General features: G+C 34.6%; 1 protein-coding gene across 1 annotated transcript in view; it reads right to left on the bottom strand.

Annotated features, from left to right (window-relative positions):
- Positions 1 to 814: 814 nt before the first annotated feature.
- Positions 815 to 24,741, bottom strand: part of myh10 (myosin, heavy chain 10, non-muscle) — an 80,607-nt gene continuing 56,680 nt past the window's right edge. The window contains exons 17-42 of the mRNA XM_073851900.1: positions 24,508 to 24,701; positions 24,293 to 24,414; positions 24,106 to 24,175; positions 22,297 to 22,457; positions 22,039 to 22,147; positions 21,742 to 21,873; positions 18,765 to 18,971; positions 18,476 to 18,613; positions 18,238 to 18,361; positions 17,975 to 18,146; positions 16,634 to 16,846; positions 16,282 to 16,426; positions 15,829 to 16,035; positions 14,197 to 14,301; positions 13,845 to 13,997; positions 13,454 to 13,702; positions 13,071 to 13,283; positions 12,310 to 12,522; positions 10,823 to 10,984; positions 10,460 to 10,588; positions 10,237 to 10,325; positions 9,335 to 9,458; positions 6,166 to 6,374; positions 5,967 to 6,075; positions 5,347 to 5,519; positions 815 to 2,660 (exon numbers count right to left, since the gene is read on the bottom strand). Coding sequence (XP_073708001.1) covers positions 2,525 to 2,660; positions 5,347 to 5,519; positions 5,967 to 6,075; positions 6,166 to 6,374; positions 9,335 to 9,458; positions 10,237 to 10,325; positions 10,460 to 10,588; positions 10,823 to 10,984; positions 12,310 to 12,522; positions 13,071 to 13,283; positions 13,454 to 13,702; positions 13,845 to 13,997; positions 14,197 to 14,301; positions 15,829 to 16,035; positions 16,282 to 16,426; positions 16,634 to 16,846; positions 17,975 to 18,146; positions 18,238 to 18,361; positions 18,476 to 18,613; positions 18,765 to 18,971; positions 21,742 to 21,873; positions 22,039 to 22,147; positions 22,297 to 22,457; positions 24,106 to 24,175; positions 24,293 to 24,414; positions 24,508 to 24,701 — 4,058 coding nt within the window. The 3' untranslated portion in view covers positions 815 to 2,524. The remainder of the gene's footprint in view (positions 2,661 to 5,346; positions 5,520 to 5,966; positions 6,076 to 6,165; positions 6,375 to 9,334; positions 9,459 to 10,236; positions 10,326 to 10,459; positions 10,589 to 10,822; positions 10,985 to 12,309; positions 12,523 to 13,070; positions 13,284 to 13,453; positions 13,703 to 13,844; positions 13,998 to 14,196; positions 14,302 to 15,828; positions 16,036 to 16,281; positions 16,427 to 16,633; positions 16,847 to 17,974; positions 18,147 to 18,237; positions 18,362 to 18,475; positions 18,614 to 18,764; positions 18,972 to 21,741; positions 21,874 to 22,038; positions 22,148 to 22,296; positions 22,458 to 24,105; positions 24,176 to 24,292; positions 24,415 to 24,507; positions 24,702 to 24,741) is intronic.

Raw genomic sequence — 24,741 nt, 5'->3', positions numbered from 1 at the left:
AATATACTGCATATAGATAGAGCACAATATATCAAAAAATATATGCATAATATTAATTGTGCACATATGTCAAAATATTTATGCACACTACTAATAGTGCATATATAGACAGATGTATAGCATACAAATATATTGCAAATATATATGCAATTTTAATTATGTTAATAGAACTGTGCATATGTAGTGCGTACAGATATATATATATAGCAAAATATATTGCATATAAATTCAAAATATTATGCATATATAATATAATGCATAGAGCATATAAATATATTTCAAATAAATATGCACAATATTAAGCACATAAATATAACACTTAAATATATTACATAAATAGAAATAGCAAAATAAATATTCAATACAGTATTGTGCATAGGAGATATATATCAAATATATGGCAAATAAATATGTATATATAATCATGCATATAGACAGATATAGCATATAAAGCTATTGCATATATGCACAATTATATATATATATATAGAGAGAGAGATATGACATAAATATATTGCATAAAAATTATTTATGCACAATTAAATATATAACGCAGCACGTTAACGCCGATAACGGCCCACCACTAATATATGTATATGCACAATATTTATATATAGCACAAATATAGCAAATAAATATGCACAGCAAATTAATATAATCTTAATTGTGAACATATATAGTGCATATATAGATACAATTCTTATATAAATTCCTAGAAGACACATAATATATAATAGATATAATTCATATATAAATTCCTATATTTCATAAGTGTACACCGAGCATTAAAGAAATGCCTATTAGTCAACCACGATTTAACATATTAAACCATGATGAGCACTCATCACTTTTTATTTCAATAAGAAACGAAGAGCAACTTCAGAAACAGGAGAAAGCATGCTTCTTCTACAATGAATGTTTTATTTTTTTCCTTTACAAAACTCACTGTCATCTACAAATAGTTACAGTATACAAGAGAAAAAAAACAAGAGGAGAGACATTTGCAGTTGAACGCCTGGTTGTCAACAGCCAGTCCTATAGTAGAAGTGATAATATAGCAATAATAATGATAACTGCAATAATAGTAACTAGATCATGGATGATAAAGCTTTAAACCAAATGAAATCACGCTCGCTCCTCGCCGCCAAAGGCCGAGGCTTCTTGTATATCAAACCAACATTAACACTGATTTCCCTCAGATGGGATACGAGACCTATATAACTGGATATGATTCATAGCAGAGTAAAATACAAAAGAACAACAAAACAAAAGGGTTACATAGCATTTTATTTCAATTGCCTTCAGCCAGTTTCGCCTTCGTGTTAGCCTTTCTTCATTACTGATACGTTTCATGGATGTTTTCTAATTAGTGTCTAAGGCACTTTAAGAAACACGTCATTAAATGCTAACAGTGGAACAGGTTAGTACACTTTCCAATCATCTTTATAATACTACTAGTGTTCAAAACTTCCAATCGAGTTACGAAAATTCAGTCAAGTGCCCGTCAATTAACGTGTATTTCCAGTTGCTTTCAGCGCTGATGAAACGTCCGGACCGTTTCCAACCTCGTCCTTCATTTTAACCTCTGATAAACTTCCTTTGGTGGCTGTTTCACTTGTAGTGTATCTAATAGAGCAGCTGGATTTGAGAAGTACCATCATACTGTCACATATAGGGGGGAAAAAACCTTAAGGAGATTACATAGGTAAAGTCTTGATGTGCATTTGCATCCAGAATACTTCATATTTCCTTTCCAGTTGAAGTGGCCTTATATGGCTTTCTTAGGATGTGCAGTTAAAGGCGATTCGCAGATTACATCCAAACTCTTAAAACACAAAGCGCCTGGCAGCTAAATCTCCCAAACAGGCTTCGAGTTAAATGAAGATAAACGCAGCACGACTTCTTCTTCTTCTTCTTGCTTTAACTATTTCATGTGTTTAAATGTTAATGAGATGCTGAAGCGAGCAGCTTTTTTTCACAGTTTTTCATTTTCTGGTCCGTTTCAGATCCGGTCCAGTGCCACAGGACTTTATTTTTTTTCTTTTAGTGTAGCGAACGAGCAGCACATGCATCTCTATCGACCCCAAATCTGCAGAGCGTGAACTGTACTGTACAACTAAGATCCAATCCGTCACGTTTGCTTAGCTAGCTGATGGTTTTACATCATTAAACTAGATCGGAGTGAACGCTTTCGCTCTTGTGAATGAGCACATTCGTGTACACGAAGCAAGAAATGCACTGTCGTGAGCGCGGCTACAGTTGCAGGAAACACTAATTGGCGTGAGTGCGCTCGGTCTTGAAGCGTCTTGTATTGAGAATAAGGCAGAGTTGATGCTCCCTTGGTAGGGAGGGGATAGAAATGGAGGTTTGAGGGTAGCTTATGTCTGAGTGTGTGTGGATGTGTTAGTGTAGTTGTGTTTTCACGTCGCTCACTGGTCCTCTTTCTGCACCGCTGAGCCCACACGGCTAAAGGAGAAGAATGAGGAAGCAGTGGGGCTGGATGACCACAGGAGGGCGCTGTGCTCTACTCTGCTGGAGGCGGCGGGTTCTCGTTCAGGTCGCTGGCCTTGCTGTCTCCGTCGTCGTCAGAAAATTCCCCTTCCATCTGCAGCTGTCTGCGGCCAGAACGGCTGGAGGAGAAGCTGACAGGACCTCCTCGTCTGCAGGAGACAGTCAACAAGGCGTTAGAGAGTGTTACCCAACACAGTGATACTCTATTTATATACTATTTAAGTATTTATTATTATTGATTTTTACACATATTTCAGTTTTCATTTTAGGTGTTTTGTCATTTTATTAGTTTTAAAAATATTTAGCTTTGATTTTATTTCTGTTTTACTTATTTTGTCATCTTTTAGATATATATATATATAAAAAAAATACTGCATTAATTTATTTCGATTTTAGTAATTTGATGAGCTTGTCATAGCAGTTTTTTAATATTTCTATTTATTTTTTATTTCTATTGCCATTTTAGTCATTTTGTTATGTGCATTTGTCATTTCTATTAGTTTTTATTAATTTATTTAATTTTATTAAAATTTCAATAATTTTATGACCTTTTAATTTTTAACAGTTTTTTTTTCTTCTATTTAGCAATTATTTATTTTATTGCAGTTTTGGTCATTTTTGTGATTGTGTCATTGTTTAGTTTTTAAAAAATATTTAGCTTTGATTTTATTTCAGTTGTAGTAAGTTTGTCATCTTTTAGATATATTTAAAAGAACAAAGAAAAAAGGATAGCATTCATTTATTTAAATTTTAATAATTTAATGACCTGTTCATTTTTAACAGGTTTTTTTCTATTTAGCAATTATTTATTTTATTGCAGTTTTGGTAATTTTTGTGATTGTGTCATTGTTTAGTTTTTAAAAAATATTTAGCTTTGATTTTATTTCAGTTGTAGTAATTTTGTCATCTTTTAGATATATAAAAAAAAAAGAAAAAAGGATAGCATTCATTTATTTAAAGACCTTTTCATTTTTAACAGTTTTTTTTCTCTATTTAGCAATTATTTATTTTATTGCAGTTTTAGTAATTTTGTTATGTGCTTTTGTCATTTCTATTAGTTTAAAAAATATTTTAATTTTTAATTTTATTTGAATTTTAGTAATTTGATGACCTTTTCATTTTTAGCGATTTTGATTTTTTTTATTTCTATTTAGCAATTATTTATTTTATTGCAGTTATTTTTTAGCTTTCATATTAGCTTTGATTTTATTTAGCTTTGATTTTATTTTTATTTTAGTAATTGTCATCTTTTAGATATATTTTTAAAAAGGAAGCATTCATTTATTTTGATTTTAGTAATTTAATAAGCTTGTAATTTTTAACTTGAATTATTTCTATTTAGCAATTATTTATTTTATTGCAGTTTTAACAAATTTCTTATGTGCTCTTTTGTCATTTTTATTAGTTTTATATTTATTAGTTTGAAAAATATTTGGCTTTAACTGAATTTCAGTTTTAGTAATTTTGTGATTTTGTAATTTTCTAGCTTAAAAATATTTAGCATTAATTTATTTTAGTTTTAGTAATTTGATGAGCTTGTCCATTTTAACCATTTAATTATTTATTTTATTGCAGTTTTAGTCATTTTATGTCTCATTTTTATTAGTTTAAAAAAATATTTGGCTTTAATTTCAGTTTTATTAATTTTGTGATTGTGTCATTGTTTAGTTAAAAAAACATTTAGCTTTAATTTATTTTAGTTTTATTAAGTTATTTGTAGTTTTTTAGAGATTTCTATCCAGCAATTTAGTGATTGTATGTGCTTTTGCAGTTTATTAGTTTTAAAAAATATTGGTTTTAATTTTATTTCAATTTTAGAAATGTTGATTGTGTATTTTAATTAAAAAATATTTATCATTCATTTATTACAGTATTACTAATTTAATGAGCTTTTGTTATTTTTAGAGATTTCTTTTGATCAATTTATTAATTGTATGTGCTTTTGCTGTTTATTAGATTTAAAAAATATTGGTTTTAATTTTATTTCAATTTTAGAAACTTTGATTTTGTCTTTTTATTAAAAAAATATTTAGCAATTATTTTATTGCAATTTTAGTAATTTTCTTACATGCTTTTGTCATTTTTATTAGTTTTAAAAATATTTGGCTTGAATTTTAAGTTCTAGTATTTTTGTGATAGTGTCTTTTTTCACTTAGCATTCATTTATAGCAATTTGATGTGCTTTTTAGTAATTGTATGTGCTTTTGTAATTTTAATTAGTTTAAAAAATATTTGCCTTTAATTTTATTTCAGTTTTAGTAATTTTGCGATTTTGCCATTTTTTAGTTAAAGAACATTTTGCATTATTTCAGTTTTAGCAATTTTATTAAAAAGTATTTGGTTTTAATTACAGCTTTATTTCTATTTCAGTTTAGTAGTTTTATGTGCTTGTCATTTTTATTTATTTATTTTTTTTATTTTTTTTAGTAATTTTATGTGCCTTTGATATTTTAAAAATATTTTATTTAGCATTAATTTGATTTTGTTTTTAGTAATTTTGCTTTGTCGTTTTTATATTTCTATATAGCATAACTTATTTCAGTTTAAGCAATTCTAGTACTTCAAGTTCACCTTTTAATTTTTTTTAGTTAAGCCAAATATTCAAATTTTGGCATATGAGAAATTGCTTGTCTGTACTTACAGTTGACCCACTTTTTTTTTTATCCATTTTGTGTCTGCAATGGCAATGAATAACAGCAGTGATGCTTCTCAACAGATCATGCTCATGTGTCTGACCACATGCGGCTTCATTACAAAATTAGAAAACGACATGCACAAACAGGCATAACAATACATGGATCTAAAGTACTGATTGTATTGGCACATCCCCTGTACCTGAGGCGGTTTTTGAGCGTGTTGACCTCTCGACTCAGACCCTCACTAGCTTCAGTGGCATCATCCAGCTCTCTCTGCAGCTTCCTGCGGGAGGCGTTCGCTCGAGTCGCCTCTTCTTCAGCCTCCTCCAGCTGCCTCTTCAACTGCTTCATGCGGGAGTTTGCCTTCTCCATCTAAAAGACAAACAAAAATTCTGAAAATTTTGCGTCCTTCACTATAAATGACAGAATGAGAAGCAACTAACTACAGTTTATTGTACATTATGTTTAGGGTTGTAAATCTGAAACTGAATTTAGCTACTTTAGAAACTGAATGAGTACAGTGTTGTAGAGTATAGTATAGCGTTAGAATACTTTTTGAAGGATCATGTGACACTTAAGACTGAACTAAAGATGCTAAAAAAAGAAATAAAATCAGCTTTACATCACAGGAATAAATTATATTTAAAAAAAAAAAATATTCAAATAGAAAATATGTTTCACAATATTAGGTTTTTTTCAGCCCACGAAAATTTCTGAGACCTGGAAAGTGGAAACTTAATTTGTTCTGCATTTATTCAGTATAAGCAGCCGGGCTCAGTAGACTTTGAGAAGGAAGATTAGGATTCAGGTTTCATTCACCTGTTCTTTGTACTGGTCGGCATGGCGACGCTCATCTTCCACTTGCATGAACACCTCCTTGAGTTTCTTCTCTGTGCGGCGCACAATCTTATTGGCTGCAGCTCTCTCCCTGTGAAGAGTACAGATCATTAACAAAATCCATTGGCACTAACTGATTCAAAATGTGGCGTTTAAATGGTTTCTTTTCACTGTTGCATACTTTGCTTCCTGTTCAAGCTGCTCCTCTAATTGGATAATCTTGGCCTCCAGGGCGGCGATAGACGCCTTGAACTTTGATTTGATGGATCCCTCGAGTTCCTGCAGTTTGGCCTTCAACTCTTTGTTTTGCCGCTCCAGCTGCTGACGGGCGTTCTCGCTCTTCTGGGCGGCACTGCGCTCTCCTGCCAGCTCTGTGTTCAAAGTATCCACCTGAAATACAGACACGACAGTTACTAAAGACGTGATGAGTCAAATGTAGCCAAGAATGCTTATGAATTTAACAATTAGACATCTTGCTAAAATCACAATTGGCCAGGTTGACAAGTTTAACTGTTAAAAATAGAGCTGCCCTTGACTACAGTGTTGTTTTTGACAACCATCTTAGATTTAGTCTTAGTCTTATGGACTAAAATGCTTCTTAGTTTTAGTCAAATTTTAGTCACTTCTATATGTGATAGTTTTAGTCCAATTTTAGTCGACGAAAAGTTAAAAAGGTTTTAGTCTAGTTTTAGTCAAAAAAAGGGAAAAAAGTAGTCTTTTAACAAATTAATGTAGGTCAGTAAGTATTTTGCTGTTGGGTAGTGTCACTTATAAGTTCTGAAAATAGCAGATCTATAGTTCAACACAATGTGAGCTTCCGGATCGACTATTTTCACCAATAATTACAATAATGAAGGAATGTTTTAGAACATAAAAGACAAACAAGGATGGAATGCTAAAACGGCTTGCCATACTAGTATAGCAAAGAGTATTTAATGCTAAAACGGCTTGCCATAGCGTCAGATACTTTTTAAGTTTTAATTGGCATGCACAATAAGCAGAAATGTCATGCATTTTAAACGTCTGACGGACCACCCACTAACATTTTCGTCTATTCTCGTCTCGTCAACAAAAACTCACACACGTCTCGTCATGTTTTAGTCATCAACGAGCCATTTTTATCTCGTCATCGTCTCATTATCGTCATGAAAAAAAGTGGCGTCAACGAAATGATTTCGTCATCGTTGACGAAAACAACACTGCTTGACTAAAGATTTAGTAGTCATTCATTTTGAAGGAGTAGTTCACTTTAAGAACAAAAATGTACAGATAATGTACTCGCCCCCTTGTCATCCAAGATGTTCATGTCTTTCTTTCTTCAGTCGTAAAGAAATTATGTCTTTTTGAGGAAAACATTTCAGGATTTCATATAATGGACTTTAATGGAGTTTAAACTTCCAAAATGCAGGTTAAATGCAGCTTCAAATGGCTCTAAATGATCCCAGCCGAGGAAGAAGGGCCTTAACTAATGAAACGATCAGTTATTTTCTAAAAAAAGAATTCAATTTATATACTTTTTAACGTCAAACGCTTGTCTTGTCAAGCTTTGTGTGAACTGTTCATTCTGGTTCAATAGAGTTAGTGTATGTCAAAAAACTCTTATTTCATTTTCTCCTCCAACTTCAAAATTGTCCTACATTGCTATTCGACATATCCTAACTGTATTGAATGGAATAGCTAGACCAGATGAGCATTTGAAGTTAAAAAGTATATAAATAACTAATAGTTCCGCTAGATAAGACCCTTCTTCTTTAGCTGGGATCGTTAGAGCCCTTTAAAGCGGACTTTTTCAAACTCGGGGGCACCGTAGAAGTCCATTATATGGAGAGAAATCCTGAAATTTTTATCTTAAAAAACTATTATAACTTTTTACGACTGAACAAAGAAAGACATAAACATCTTGGATGACAAGGGGGTGAGTAAATTATCTACTCCTTTAGGCATTAGTCGACTATTAGTCACATGTTTATTAATAAACCATATAAATCATAATAATGAGCCTTTAATTGCCTACATACCCTAATAAGCACTCAAGCACGTGCAAAAAAAATATAATATAATAACAATTATGAATGTGTCAGGGAAAAATAGCAAGGAGACTGTACTAACGTTTTAATAATTTATTGATAAACTAGTGCTTCCTTTGTTTTCGGTTTAAGAGATGAAGTCATCTCCGCAGGATTAAAGGTTGTATCAGCGATTTCTAGCCTAAAACATAAAGTGTAAAATTCAGCTGACCTTTCATCACGATCCGCTCGCTGCCTGCCCCATAAATTGTCTGTGAAAAAACCGCGTCTCTCTGGTCAGCCTAGGGTCCGAGATATGCCAAAAAAACAATCGGCACTACCAACCTTTCCACAGCAAAAACAAACATTGTTCCAACCAATCAGCGTCAGGGGTTTGGTGTTGTGGACTTTCGCTCCGCCTCCCTCACATCCCTGCACCAGTAGGAAAGTCCACAACACCAAACCCCCTGACGCTGATTGGTTGGAACACGGTTTGTTTATCTGTGGTTATTGTTGATAGCGCCGATTGTTTTTTTGGCATATCTCGGACCCTAGGCTGACCAGAGAGACGCGGTTTTTTCACAGACAATTTATGGGGCAGGCAGCGAGCGGATCGTGAATAAAGGTCAGCTGAATTTGACACTTTATGTTTTAGGCTAGAAATCGCTGATACAACCTTTAAAGCATCTGTATGCATGTTTTATATGGATTACATGATCTGATAATGTTTTTTGAGAGTAGACATGACTGTTTATAGATTATATATATTTTATATATATAATATATATATTTTTCATGTGAGTATACACAGAGTTTCGAAGTTTACATAGACCGAGGTGGCAGAAAGTGCATCCTATTTGCATTCATTATATTACAAAAGCACGTTTCGTTGTTATTGTGAGTGCACAAAATTAAACAGAGTCTTTACAGATTCGAAAGATGTGTTACTTTTATCTGTATGACCAAAAAAGAGTATTTTAAGACCAAAGTGAGCGCACCGACGCCTCCATCTAGCCTCCAATAGCACATATTTTTCTAGTTTAACATTAGATTGAGCTGCAATGTAAAGTTGGTACTATACACATCTTTCAGATGAAAAGCTATATTTGAGGTCGATGAATGATAGGTGAGAGTTTGGATGTCGTACCCGATGTGTTACCACATAGACCAGCCGTTAATGATCTGTTAGTCACAGACTGCACGACTTCGCCACTTCCTGTGGATCTTTTTTTCTGCGACTAAGCGACAGATAAAATTTTGACTAAGCCTTTTCTTGTCGACTAACGGTTAGTCAACTATTAGAAGGCAGCCCTAGTTGAAAATGTAGCTTGCTCAACACGGCACCTGCATAGTGGTCTTGCGGAAACGGTCATTCAGGAGCTCCATGTTGCTCTGTTCCTCCTCTAGCTCTTCCTCCAGCTGGGCAATACGAGCCTCCAGCCTCCTCTTCTCATCCAGGAGGGCTGCCCTGAAGGAAAGAACAAGAATGAATGATAAATCTTATTAGAATGCAATAAAAACTGTGATGTTTGGAACATTGCACCATCTATTTGTTCTCATTCAATAATCAGTTTCACTCGTAAATACATTACAATACTCAAGTAGTCAGCTGCAACTTCCAGTCCATCATAAGAAGAGCTCTACATGGCTCAAGAGGGTTAATAAAGGTCTTCAGAAGCGAATCAATGCATTTGTGTAAGAAAAATATCCAGAAACCCCAATCTGTAGCTCTAATAGTCATGACAGTGGCGTTCCAGCAGATGACGTAGGATGTAGATACACCGTAAGCTCTGGCGAGAATATGCTAGTCTTTAGTCCAAGTTTGGTTAAAAGCAAAAGAAAACTTCTCTTGGCTTATATCGAAATCGTTTCGAAACATTTTACTTTGCAAATCCTCGTTTCGTATTTGTAGTCTGTGACCTATGTTTTGTTTTGCTCTCTTCAATGCACTTACATGTTCGATTACGTCCTTTATAAAGTTTTAAATATGTATACTTCTCTTACACAAATGCATCAATTTTATGATGGATGAAAGCACATTATTGGACTTCAAAATCTTACCACCCATTCACTGCAATTATAAAGCTTGAAAAAGCCCCCCCAAAAAATTATATAACTCCAATTGTATTCAACTGAAAGGAGAAAGCCATATACACCTAGAATGCCTTGAGGGTGAGTAAATCATGGCTTAATATTTATTTTTGGGTGAACTCTCTCTTTAAGAGGTTTGCAGCACAATGACTCACTTTCCAGAGGCACTGTTGGAAATCTCATCTGCGAGCTCGTCTCTTTCCTGTTCAGCGTGGCGTCGGGCTCTCTCTGAAGATGCCAGGTCCTAAAAACACAATTACCAAAAGCCAAACCATAAGCAAAGACTCGCCAGTTTAACATGCGATTTAAAACTATATAGAAAAATATGCAACAGATTCTTCAGGAAGGCTTTTTCAAATGTGTTTTTCAGGCTTTTACCTCTTGCAGCTGCAGAATCTCAGCCTCGAGACTCTTGAGCTTCTTCTCATTCTCCTTAGACTGAGCGAAGATCTCATCACGAGAAGTGCGCGCCTCCTCCAGCTCCCTCTGGTAGTCCTTCATCTGGGCCTGGTTTGAGAAAACAAAGAGATGTCGCAATCTGTTTCTCTCACACTTTGACATATCTCTGCAATGATTGTGACTTAAAATATTAAGTCATAGTAATACAGTCAGACATCTCGGTCACTACTAAAAGGCTGATGCTCTTCAGCTGCTACTAGCTTGTGAGGACAAACAGATTATGCTAACAGTTAATGTGTAATTTTCTGTGCATGAACAAAAGCATTCTGAAAAAGATTCTACCTGGAGTTTGCGTAGCTGTTTAATGGCTTCATCACGGGCCTTGTTTGCAGCCTCAATCTGAGCTTCCACATCTTTGAGGTCCATCTCCAGTTTCTTCTTGGCAGCTACAGCAAGAGCTCTCTGCTTCCTTTCATCTTCTAGCTCCGCCTCCATCTCACGCACCTGTGGGAAGAGGGATCATGGATCAAAAACTATATCAGATATAGGTTTACTATGAATATATTGCACACTGTCAAAAATTGCGTCTAGATGCTTCTTAAGGTATTAAACCTTTATTGAACAACATTGCCTTTCTTTACTTGCAAACACATGAACCATTTACACTGCCGTTCAAAAGTTTGGAATCAGTAAGATTTTTTATATTTTTTAATTAAGTCTTTCTGCTCATAAAGGCTGTGTTTATTTGATAAAAAAAAAGAAAAAACTGCAATATTGTGAAATATTATTGCAATTTAAAATAGTGGTTTTCTATTTTAATATACTTTAAAACTGAATTTATTCCCGTGATGCAAAGCTGAATTTTCATCAGGCATTACTTCAGTCTTCAGTGTCACATGATCCTTCCAAAATCATTCTAATATGCTGATTTATTATCAATGTTGATAACAGTTGTGCTGCTTCATATTCTTTGGAATCTACAATACTTTTTTCAGGATTCTTTAAATAAATAAATGTTAAAAAGAATAGCATTTGTTTAAAATATACATTTTTTCTAACAATATACACTACTGTTCAAAAGTCTGGAGGCAGTCATTTTTTTTCTTTATTTATTTATTTGAAAAAAGTAGACTTTTATTCAGCAAGAAAGTGCTAAACTGATAAAAAAGTGATAGTAAAGACTTATTTGTTAAAAAAGATTTCTATTTTGAATAAATGGTGTTCTTTTTAACTTTTTATTCATCAAAAAATATCACTGGTGCAAAAAAGATTTAACAGCACAACTGTTACCAACATTAAGAAAAAAAAAATCAACATATTACAATGATTTCTGAAGGATTGTGTGACACTGAAGATTGGAATAATTGCTGATGAAAATTCAGCTTTGCATCACAGAAATTAATTATAAAGAATATTAAAATAAAAGACTTATTTTAAATTGCAATATTATTTCATAATATTGCCTTCTTTTCTTTATTTTTTGATCAAGTAAATGGATTTTTGAGCATAAGAGACTTGTTAAAAAACCTTTGAGCGGGAGTGTAGAGTGGCAATAAAATGGTTAATACTTCATAGGTATTTTGAAAAAGAAAGAAAAAAAAATCTTGGTCACACGATCTAAACAGCACTACTTAAAATATTCTTATTTTTTAAAAAGAAAATGAAAACAAAAAAGTAGTAAACAATCAAATAATAGAAATTAAAAGTTGCTAAAAAAAAAAAAAAAAAAAAAAAACAAGTACAGGGAATAAACTACTTTTAATCTTAAAAAAATGGATAACCTTCATTTCCAAATGGCTTGTAATGCTCAAATGATAGATTCCACTCACCTGTTTGACCAGCGCCCTCTTCTTCTCCTCATTCTGCTCATCTCTGGCCTGCAGGTCTCGGTCAAACTGGGCCTTCATGGCCTGCATGTTGACCTCCAGACGCAGCTTGGCATCCTCTGTGGCCTGTAGCTCGTCCTCCAGCTCCTCTAGCTGAGTGCGCATCTCCTCCACCTGCTGCTCCAGAGTGCGTTTGGATTTCTCCAGTTCATGGACCTAAGGATTACAGGACATGAATAAATACAAAGTGACTGTCATAACCACTCAAGATCCAGTACTTTTCTAGTCATTCATGATTACTCCACATTTCTGAAATAATTTTATAGAGACTGCCAAGGAAGATTTAGAATTTTATAACAATTCTAGACCTGGAAACCACACTTTTTTAAAACTCCCTGACTTTTCTAGGTTTCTGCTCACTTCTATGTTTGCCAAGGCACTCTGAGTAGAGTCAGACAGTGCAATTTCATTAGTCTAAAATCTTGCTTCAAATGCTGTATTTTAAACATGCATATGTTGTGACTGTCTGATTTTTTTGCTTTGCTAAGTATTCTCCTGTCAGTGATAAAAGGCAAATTACTTGACACCTGAAACTTGTTGCATCACACTTAGTTAGCACATGCTTTAGGGTGTCAGCACATTATGAAGTGTCAGAACAAAAACTGTCAACAAAATCTGTGGTTTACAAAACACCAACGGCTATGCAGAATTCAAAAATTACCACATATGTATTACAACAGTACAAAAAAGTAGAAGTGACTTACATTCTTGCCTACATCATCCTTGGAGCTCATCAGATCCTCCATCTCAGCTCTGAGCTGCTTGTTGAGTCTCTCAAATTCCTCTTTAGCCTCCAGAGCTTCATCCAGGGCTCGGGCCATAGACAGAGCTTTGGTGTCCTTCTCTCTAGCCTCGGCCTCCGCACGGTCCCTCTCCTCAGCGTAACGTGCAGAGATGGTCTTCTCCTCTGCCAGCATCTGAAAACACATCAACAAATACCTTTGTGAAGATTTATATATTTTTTTAAAATTATGACATGTTTTTCAGTAATATTTAAAGTAGGGCAGGACTTAATTTGCATTTTGAAGAGGAGTGAAAGTCAGTGACAGAATTTCATTTTTGGATAATATGTTGTTTCAATTTATACCTGGTCAAACTTCTTCTGTTTCTTCTCCAGGTTTGAGACTATCTGTCTCTGGTGGTCCAGGTCCACCATAAGGTCATCAAGCTCCTGCTGCAGCCTGTTCTTGGTTTTCTCCAGCTTGTCAAAAGCGATAACCTTTTCCTCCAGCTTCTGACTGGCTCCCTCCATGTCCTTCTGCAGCTTCCTCTTGACCTCCTCCAGGCCTTCAAGAGCTCCCACATCATCCTCCAGCTTCTTCTTGGTCTCCACCAGCTATCCAAAAAACAAGAATTACAGAGTGCTTTTTTTAATGAATGACTCAATGAATAAATTAATGAATGTGTCTGAGTGCTAGATGTTGATCTAAACTGACATGCAGTGCCCTCATTAAAAAATATGGAGTGATTGGGTGTACCTGGGATTGTAATGTTGCCAGTTGTTTCTCCAGGTTCCTTCGTGCCTCCTCTTCCTCCTCCTGCTGCTCCAGAAGGTTGTTCTTCTCCTCCTCCAGTTGACGGATACGGCTGCTCAGGTTCAGTTTCTGACGCGTCTCCTCTTGAAGCAGCTCCTACATTCACAATATTAAACAAATATGACTCAATCACATCACACATCTTTTGTTTTCTACAATCTATTGTTGTTATTAAATCAGTGCAGTCTTTCATTGCTGATTTAATAGTGAAATTATTTCAGAAGCTAATAAATTTTAAACTTTTTCACTGTTTCAGCCACTCTTCCAGTGCTTCCTGTTTGCAGAGACACATTACCTGAGTGTCCTGAAGCTGACTCTCTAGGCTGGAGGCATCTTTGGCCAGCTTAATTCCCTTCTTCTCAGCATCTTCCAATAGAGAAGAAACACTGTCCAATTCCGTCTGCAACAAATGACAAAGAAAAACTTAATTTGCAGTGAAGAGATTTCTCACAGGTAATCTGGATTCTGATTTTTTTTAAGGGTGCTTTCACACTTGGTTCGGCTGCTTGGTCTGAATGAGATCAATTGACCCTCCTTCCTCTGCTGGTTTGTGTACACACAGTGGTTTTTGGTTCTGAACCACAGTACATTTGCGTGATCAGAGTGGCAGCTGCCTTCCCATGATGCTAGGTAATGACTATGCAGAAGATGGGGAAATGAATGTATCCTTGCCTTAATTTTTGGCTTTTAAAAGTTTAATATTGTTTCCAAAACACAGAAATTGATTCCTGTGTTCTTTTAAGTCTTTACCTTACAATTGTTCTGAGAGGAAAGCGTATGAGTTTACACAAATACAGTTTGACCAAAGATTTTTAAATGTTTTATCTTCTGCTCACCAATCCTGCATTTATTTTATCCAAAGTACAGCAAAAAAGTAACATTCTGAAATATTTCTACTATCTAAAATTAATGTAAAAAATCAATTTGAATTTATTTTCAAAAATACTTTATTCCTGTGATGCAACATAATAATTATAGATGTTTTTTAAGCAGCAAATCAGAATATTAGAATGATTTTTGAAGGATCACATGACTGGAATAACAATGCTAAAATTCAGCTTTGAAATTATAGGAAAAAATTATTTTTTTATAAAATATTTTAAAATTTTACTGTTTTTGCTGTACTAATAAATGCAGGCTTGGTGAGCAGAAAAGCAGAAAAGAAAAGACTTACTGTTCAAAAAATTGACTAATTTTGTCATCAATGGCTAACTTCTGTTATTTTGCATTATTTGTGTTCACATCAGAAGCAAACAATACCAGACTTTGCATAAACCGTACCCCAGCTCACCCTTTTTAGGCAAACTCTGGTGTGGTTTGTTGGTGCCAAGCTCAGAAAACAGCACTCACAATCCAAACTAACCAAACTCTGACGTCAAACACACCCGGGTGGGCACCAAAAGTGCTAGTGTCAAAGCCCCTAAATGTTCTCATATGAAATTCTGAGTCAGAATTTAACAGAACTGTTTAATTCTGTGTAGTAAAAAGATATTTGTTTTATAAGCTAATGATTACTGACAAAAAAAAAATTAATGTAGCTGGAACATTTTCTAAAGGCACTTTGCATTTCAATGTTGTTGGGTAACTTAATTCAGCTAAGGCAGACTATTAAGGGATTTTTCTGATTAAGAAAAAGCTATTTAATTATTGCAATTTATTTAATAATAATAATAATAATAGCAATTAACTTAAATAACTGCAATTCAATAATCTCACTAAGACATTATCGTGATTTGGGTTTTATTTTGATTAATCGTGTAGCCACACTTTCAGTCTGCAAAAACAAGTGAAACAACAGTTATCTGTAGTTTGTGTGACGGAGGAGGGAGTGTAACAGTAGCTCATGGAACTGGGTGTAACAAATCATTACAATATAAAGTGTAACAGCGCTCACTTGTAGTTTATGTGACAGTGTAAAAGCACTGACCTGTAGTTTGTGGGAGCGGTCTGAAAGTTCTCCTTTAACCTTCTCTCCCTCACTGAAGCGGGCCATGAACTCCTGCAGCTGAGACTCAAGTTTCTTTCTCTTGTGCTCAGATTCAGACTTGGCTTGCTGCAAAGTCTTCACCTCATTGGTCAGTTCCTTATTATCACTCTCCAGAGTCTGTTTGTTCTTCTCTAGATTTGACTTAACCTAATGTTCACAGACAGACAGACAGACAGACAGACAGACAGACAGACAGACAGACAGACAGTGTGAGAAAGAGTGCCAGATTTTGCCTGACTGTATCAACAGGAGACCACACCATATTCAATCACTGAACAAGGAAATTAATTCCAAACACATCATTCTGAGAGCCGACGACTGGCAAGTTTCCAGTCGAGACATTAGAACTGAAATCCCTCCCTACGGTAATGAGTCTTCATCTCTGTGGCTTACTCTCTTGGCCTGCTCCAGCTGCTCAGAGATCTCCTCCAGAGCTGTGCCGTGCCTCTGTCTCATCTCCTGGATTTGAGACTCATGGTTTCTCAACTCATCATCGATGGCCTTCTTCAGCTCTGCCACCTCCTGCTCTCGTTTGGTCCTTTATGAGCAAAAGACACATTTGATAAGAAATGTTCAGAGTAAACAGAAAAGGTAAGATTCAAATGAACTTAATCTGGTTTAAATGGCTCTCCACTTACATTACTAAAAGACTCATTTTAAATTGTCAACATTTTCTTATTTGTTTTCATGGTAAAAAGTTTGGTGAAAGTAGATTTTATTTAGTTCCTGATGCAGACTCTTGTACCTCAGCTCCTGCTGGGCGGCAGTGGTGTCCAGAGTGTCTTCCAGCTCAGTCTTCAGGGCCTCCAGTTCCTCACTCAGATCTCTCTTGAGTTTCTCAGCTTTATTTCTAGCTGCTTTCTCAGACTCCAGATCTTCCTGAAGCTCAGCAAGCTGGGCCTGCAGCTCCCGCACTTGCTTCAGAGCGTTGTTCTTCTGAGCGATCTCCTCATCTCCTCTGTAGAACATCAAACATTAGCGTAGATTATTAGCAAAATGATGCATGCTAAATTAAAGGTTTTATTTTTTTAAAGAAATTAATACTTTTATTCAGCATAGACCCATTATATTGAGCAATTATAAGAGTAGAGTTTTATAATGTCAAAACTCAGTGACTTGTTTAACCATGTATGATAAATATACACTACCAGTCAAAAGTTTTTAATGTTTTTTAAAGAAGTCTTTCCTGCTCACCAAGCCTGCATTTACTTGATCCAAAGTACAGCAAAAACAGTACAAATCTGTTTTATTAATTCATAGTTAATTCATTCCTATTATTTCAATGCTGAATTATTAGCATCAATACTTCAGTCACATGATCCTTCAGAAATCATTCTAATATTCTGAATTGCTCCTCAAAAAACATTTACCGTATTATTATTATTATGTTGAGAACAGCTGTGTAGAATTTTTTTCAGGTTTCTTTGATGAATAGAATGTTAAGAAGAACATCATTTATTTTGTTACATTATAAATATCTTTATCATCACTTTTGAACAGTTTAGGCATCCTTGAATAATAATAATAATAATAATAATAATAAAATGGTTCTTGAACAGCAAATCAGCATATTAGAATGATTTCTGAAGGATCACATGACACTGAAGACTGGAGTAATGATGCTGAAAATTCAGCTTTGATCACAGAAATAAGTTACATTTTAAAATATATTCAAATAGAAAGCAGTTATTTTAAATAGTAAAAATATTTCACAATATTACTGTTTTTGCTGTATTTTTAATCAAATAAATGCAGGCTTAGTGAGCAGAAGAGAATTCTTTAAAAACATTAAAAATCTTACTGTTCTAAAACTTTTGACTGGTAAACAGCAATGTGATACCAATTTAATAAATTATTTCAGGACTGCACAATATTAACCCATCACAAAGGTCAAGAATAAAAATTTTCCATGGCAAATATACTAATTTATATGACGCCAACATAACTCAGCCTACAATAAGTTATTGTTTAGACATGGTCAGCTAGACAACAGCCAAACAATTTAGTCTCCAAGAGGATTTTACTGATGAAATCCACCACCTTTGCCTTGTTCTTATTCTGTGTTCCTCAATGAATAACTGTTCACCTGGCCAGTACAGCCTGTAGCTCCTCTTCTTTCTTGGCCAGTTGGATCTTGAGTTCCTCAATCTGGGCCTGCAGCTCAGCTATCTGGTCCTGTAGGTCAGTGGTCTCACCATCCAGCTTTCTTTTGGCTTTCTCAAGCTCCTGCCTAGTTTTCTCCTCTTTCTTCAAACGCTCTGAGGGTCAAACAGGCACACACAAACATGTAAAGCTCACTGCTTTAGATAAACTTAAATAAAATGATCCATATTCAACCCAGGTTCTCACCTTCTAGGTCTACCATCATCATTTCTTGCTTGTTTTTCACTTTGCCAAGGTTCTTGGCCTTCTCTTCTTCCTCAGCCAGCTGGGAGGTCATCTCACTGACACGGTCCTCCAAGAGTTTTTTCTCCTGAGGGTTTGAGAGGAAAGGAAGAGTTCAGTTTGCTTCTGCAAAATTCTTCTCAAAGCATCCTTATCACAAAGGCACTGCGGTTTTATTAGGTACTTTGACATTTACACTGACCTTTAGGAATTTGGAGTTCTGGTCCTCCAACAGCAGAATATCTTCTTCCATCTTTTTTATCTTGGCTTCAGCAGTCACCTTTTCCAACTGAAGCTTCTGTCGGGCAGCCTCTTCTTCATCTAGTTGTTCCTCTAGGTCCTGAGGAGAGACACAGTTTTTGTTTCGGTACAGTGAAGAAATCTGCCATTTTTTAGCAAGTTTTAGATACAGATTTATTCTCTCAGAGCTGAGAGGCACATTTTAAGTTTACAGCAGATCAAGGATTATACTTCCCCAGTGAATTCCTCACCTGTATGTGTGACTGCATTTTCTTCTTCTCATTTTGCAAAGACTGGTTCCTCTCCTCTTCCTCCTCCACACGGGACTCCAGGTCATGAAGAATCTCCTCCAGTTCTTGTTTTTTAGCCACCAGGCGAGCCCTCATCTCTTCAGCTTCAGCAAACAATTCGGTCTCGGCCTGCAGTTGCTCTGCCAAGATGTTCTTCTCCTCCATGAGCTGAAACAAACATCAAACCAGATCTTTTCTCTGTTTCTACAACATTTTTAGCACTCAGTTTGGTTGACAAAGTAACTAAAGATCATCAGAGTTTCCACTACATGGAATAAACCAAGTGATTTTAGAAAGCAACATAATTCAAGTGTGGCCATATACCAGGGTTTGTACAGATACTGTAAAATTAAATTCCAGGACTTTCAAGAACTTTTCAAGCACCAGAGATCTCACGTATGTCTATTTCAATTTCTAAAGAAAGCGAAATAGACAAATAAAAACAAACTAAATAAAAATGGCAAAAATAAAGTGAAGCACATACTAAAGTCTTACAAAGTATATTACACTTTACTATAGTAAAACCATGGTTAATTTTCTTAAGGGATTTATATTTGTGTATACTTTGTTTTTCTTTTGTTTTTATAACAGTACCGACCTGAATGGTTTGATGTTTCTACTGTTTAAGTTAAAAAAAAAAAAGAAAAAGAAAAAAATATTTGCAAAATCGCTCCAAAATCCTGATACGAAACAAATGATTCACAAACCCGTACAGAAGTCCCGGTCTGAATCAAATGATTCGTGATCCCCGCTAAGAAGATCCGATCTAAAGCAAAAGATTTGCGAACCTGCTCCGAAGTTCGGATCTAAAGCCAAAAATTCATGATCTGCACTCTGTAGTTCCGATCTAAAGCAAAAGATTTACTAACCTGCTTAGAAGTTCCGATCCAAATCAAATGATACACAATCCATGCTCTGAAGTCCCGATCTGAATAATGATTCGTGAACCATCATTTCAGATCAGGACAGATCAGGAGTGCGTATCGCGATTCATTTGATTTGAATCATTCAATTGAAATGACTCACAGACCCTTTCAAATGTAAATGTAATTATTTGCGATACATGATTTTTAATTATTTTTTTATCTGGGTTTTGCTAGTAAATCGTTTGAAATGAATAATCGAAGTCACAAGTTTGAATAAATCGGATTCGGAGCAGCTCCAGCATTAATCACTTCATTGATTTGATTAGTCTGTTAGTCGTTTCGCATCTTTAGCCATGTTTACACAACACTGTCAGTAATACCACTTGTTCAGCTCGAATGTTTTCTGACCAGTGTTAATTTTGACAGCAAATTATGATTTAGTTTTAGTCAGTCTTTTGACTAAAATGCCATTTAGTTGTAGTCATATTTTAGTCATCTGAATTGTTTTTAGTTTTAGTCTAGTTTTAGTCAACTAAATATCATACGATTTTAGTCGACTAAATCTACAGTAGATTTAGTCGGCTAAAATCGAATGGGTTTAGTTACAGTGTAATGCATTTATTAAACATTTCACTAAAATTACCAAACTCATTATGTAGGTTTCATATTAAGGTTTTATCATGATAGACACAGATTTAACTGCTGTGATATGTAACATGATTTTATATTAAAATGAAATGAAACCACTTCTCATAAAGAAACAAGAACATATAGGCTAATTATGCATTCTTTATAACAAACTTTTTTCAATTCAACCATATTTCTGTCCTTCTTTTGTTGCTTTATTAACATCAAGGCCACAGACAGCAACTAAATTACATTGTGGTCCCTTTAAAACCGAAAGGACAGATGCAATGTACTGATACACGTCTGATAGTCTCCCAATTGTTTACGTTCACCTAAGATGTAACCGATTGTGTTTACAGGAATACTCATCAACACAGAAAACTCAACATCATTTTTTATGTATTTCTCCATTCATGAGACGCGAAAGAGTAACTTTCTCGTGTGCTATGTGAGAGGCGCTCAGAAAACCGGACCGAAAAAAGTTATCTTTTGGGTTGTCAAATTTATCCATATGTCTGCTCTTCTCTCACTCCCAGATATTGACATTTTTTAATGTTTTATGAGAGGTGCAGCTTATGTTTACAATCTATCCCACAGGATAGATCAAAAGGCTATGATACAGTTCATATATGTACGCAAATGTGAATAGATTTTTGTCATTCAAAACAAGTTTTTGTTTCATTATCAGTTGTTTTCATTGGTGAAAAAATGTCGTTGACGAAAATTACGACAAATTATTTGTCAACAAAATTAACACGGTTTCTGACATTAACTGAAATAAGCGGAAAAGATATGTTTTTTGAATTGCATGAATCTTGCATGAAAAGATATACGCTTATAACTAAATTAAACACTTTAGATATATGTGACTCTGGACCACAAAACCAGTCTTAAGTCGCTGGGGTATATTTGTAGCAATAGCCAAAAATACATAGTATGGGTCAAAATTATTGATTTTTCGTTTATGTCAAAAATCATCAGGAAATTAAGTAAAGATCATGTTCCATGAAGATTTTTTGTAAAATTCCTACTGTAAACATATCAAAATGTAATTTTTGATTAGTAATATGCATTGCTAAGAACTTAATTTGGACAACTTTAAATGTGATTTTCTCAGTATTTTGATTTTTTGCACCCTTAGATTCTAGATTTTCAAATAGTTGTATCTCGGCCAAATATTGTCCTATCCTAACAAACCATACATCAATAGAAAGCCTATTTATTGAGCTTTCATATGATGTATATATCTCAGTTTTGTAAAATTTAACCTTATGGCTGGTTTTGTGGTCCAGGGTATTCTCTTTCAATAATTCAAGCACTTTTCAAACACCTCTTCAGGAAAGTCGCAATTTTCAAAAATTTTCTAGGTCTTAAATCTCAAAAAGTCAAATTCAAGTACTTTAAACATCTGTAATTTTCAGAAGACAGAGAGTGTGTGTGCTAACCTGCTGGTGTTTCCGCTCCATTTCCACCAGTTCGTTCTCTACTTTCACCTGCCTCTCCTTCACTTTAACGAGCTCCTCATCCTTGGCCTGCATTTCTTCCTCCTGGCGGGTCACCTGGAGGAGGGGTTTCACCTGCAGACACACATATCTTAAACGAAACTATCTGCGACAATACTGCAAATGAGTTGTTAGAGATTCAATTTCTCTTGCAAAAGCAGATTTCTTTTAGACAAGTACACAAAAGCTAGTCAAATCAATCAGTTACGTAAACCACCTCCTTTGAAAGCTGAGACCAACCTTGGTGAAGAGCCTCCACCACTGCCAGTGGCGTAGTTTCAGGTAGGCGGCACAGTTTCTCTGGAGGACTTTCAAAGCACTTAGCTGCTGCTGTTTTTTAGCAAAGGCTCTGAGAAACACAACCAGAAAACAACATCATGTCACTGACAGGGTTTCATGAGAATATACTTTATTTCTACACTATAAACAGTAAGAACTGCACAGTACTGCTGCCCCTTTTAGAGCAGATTCAGATCATCCATTTGCATTTGGACTCACTTGCGAGCCAGGTATCCTCGACAGACCGACTGAAAGTAGATGATGATATCTGTTATTTTCAGGTCTCTTTCCTCCTCCAGGTGTGCCAAAACTCCAGTGCGGAAGAAGATCTTACTCTGTCCGATCCGGTAGAGGTTTGCGTCAAGCTCCAAAGCTCGAATCTACAGATCAGATTGTTAGTTGATACTTAACATTTAACAGATGCAAAAATTCAGATGCTGTTTTTTTTCAATAGTGGACATCATTTAAAAAAAAGAATTGTATGAAACTATAAAATGAACATGAAATAATTAACTCATTAATGTGCACCTTCAATTTTAAAATGTTTCTTTATTCAATTACAAAAAATTATACAAACAAATGTAATTATTATGATGCATTATTGCATTGTTTTAATTATGAAAAGAAAATAACTTAAATGTAGTAGTGCAAATCAAATTTATCTGAAAAATCATTAAAAAATAAATGTTTAAAACAATTACAGTACAATTCAAATCTCTTAGTACGATTTTTTTTTACATTTTTGAAGTCTCTCATGCTCATCAAGGCTGCTTTTATTTGACAGAAAAAATACAGTTAAAAAGCTGTAATATTGTAAAACATTGCAATTTAACAATTATGTTGTGTAATATTTTTGTGGAAACGATGATGCATTTTTTTAAATGATTTTATTTTCAGGTTTCTTTAAATTACAGAACTGCATTTATTTGAAACAATAAAGACTTCAATTGTTGCAAAAATTCTTCTGTTCTTGCTGAAAAAAAAAATCTTACTGATTACAAACCTTTGTACAGTAGTGTTGGTTTTTACTGAATATTTCATAATACACTGGTATCTTTAACTATTTTGATTGAATCATGTTTTTTGGTCCACTGCATGAAACTAGATGGAAAAAGTACTATTCAACCTCATTTGTTACCCTGCACCACAAAACCAGTCATAAGGGTCAATTTCTTTAAAATTGAGATTTACACATCTTAAAGCTGAATAAATAAGCTTTCCATTGATGTATGGTTTGTTAGGATATGACAATATTTGGAAAAAATAGACACTGTTTGAAAATCTGAGGGTGCCAAAATAAGATAAAATAATAATAATAATTATATATATGTGACCCTGGACCACAAAACCAGTCATAAGGTTAAATTTGACAAAACTGAGATTTAAATAAACATTCTATTGATGTATGGTTTGTTAGGATAGGACAATATTTGACTGAGATACATCTATTTGAAACCAGAAATCTGAGGATGCAAAAAAATCAAAAAGACTGAGAAAATCACCTTTAAAGTTGTCCAAATTAGGTTCTTAACAATGCATATTACTAATCAAAAATTACATTTTGATATGTTTACAGTAGGAATTTTACAAAAAATCTTCATGGAACATGAACTTTACTTAATTTCTTAATGATTTTTGGCATAAAAGAAAAATAAAAAATTTTGACCCATGCAATGTATTTTTGGCTATTGCTACAAATATACCCCAGCGACTTAAGACTGGTTTTGTGGTCCAGGATCACATACATATATATATATATATATATATATATATTGAGAAAATCACCTTTAAAGTTGTCCAAATGGCATTCTTAGCAATGCACATCACTAAAAAAAAATAAGTTTTGATATATTTACAGAAGATAGTCTTTACTTAATGTCCTGATGATTTTTTGCATAAAAGAAAAAAATATATAATTTTGACCCATACAATGTATTTTTGGTTATTGCACAAATATACCTGTGCTACTTATGACTGCTTTTTTGGTCCTGGGTCACATTTGTCAGTCTAAATCTTAGGAAATCTTACCATTCTCTCACAAGCCTGCTTGCCATCCATAAAACCTTTGGGAATTGCATTAGGGGTGAGGATCTCATATCTGAGAAGAAAACAGATTTAACATTTTTATCACTTCTAAAATATAAAAACATTAATGCTACAGCCACTAAAGACATATGGTGCTTCTCTACTCTTTAGTGAGATATCTGAAACGCACCTCTGTCTGAACTCCTGGAAGACAATACGGTTAGGGAATCCCTGCCTGCAGATCCGAATCCCTTCTAGAACTCCATTACACCTCAGCTGATCCAGAACCAAATGAGGCTCCAGTTTACCAGCCTAACAGAGAAGAATGACAATGACCACATTAAAGAAACTCTAGTTAGAATTATTAACTTACAAATGAAGGGACAAATGAAAAGAGTCACTTACTCTTTTCTCATGATTGGGGATGATACAGCGAACAAAGTTGGGGTTGGTGTTCCTGAGCGTGGCCATGAGTTTTGTGAGGGACTCTTTATAGAGCTGACCCACTGTGCGGAACATGCCCTTCTTGGTCTTATATGTAGCCCCAAATGCAGTCTCATTCATCCCTGCCACCTGGTCCAAACCAACAATACGGTCCACTACCATGAAGAGCAAGAAAGAAAAAAAAAAGATATCAAA

This window comes from Garra rufa, chromosome 12, assembly GCF_049309525.1.
Source record: "Garra rufa chromosome 12, GarRuf1.0, whole genome shotgun sequence".
Taxonomy (NCBI): domain Eukaryota; kingdom Metazoa; phylum Chordata; class Actinopteri; order Cypriniformes; family Cyprinidae; genus Garra; species Garra rufa.
The sequence above is the reverse complement of the archived record's forward strand: the minus strand, read 5'-3'. Positions and strand labels throughout refer to the sequence as shown.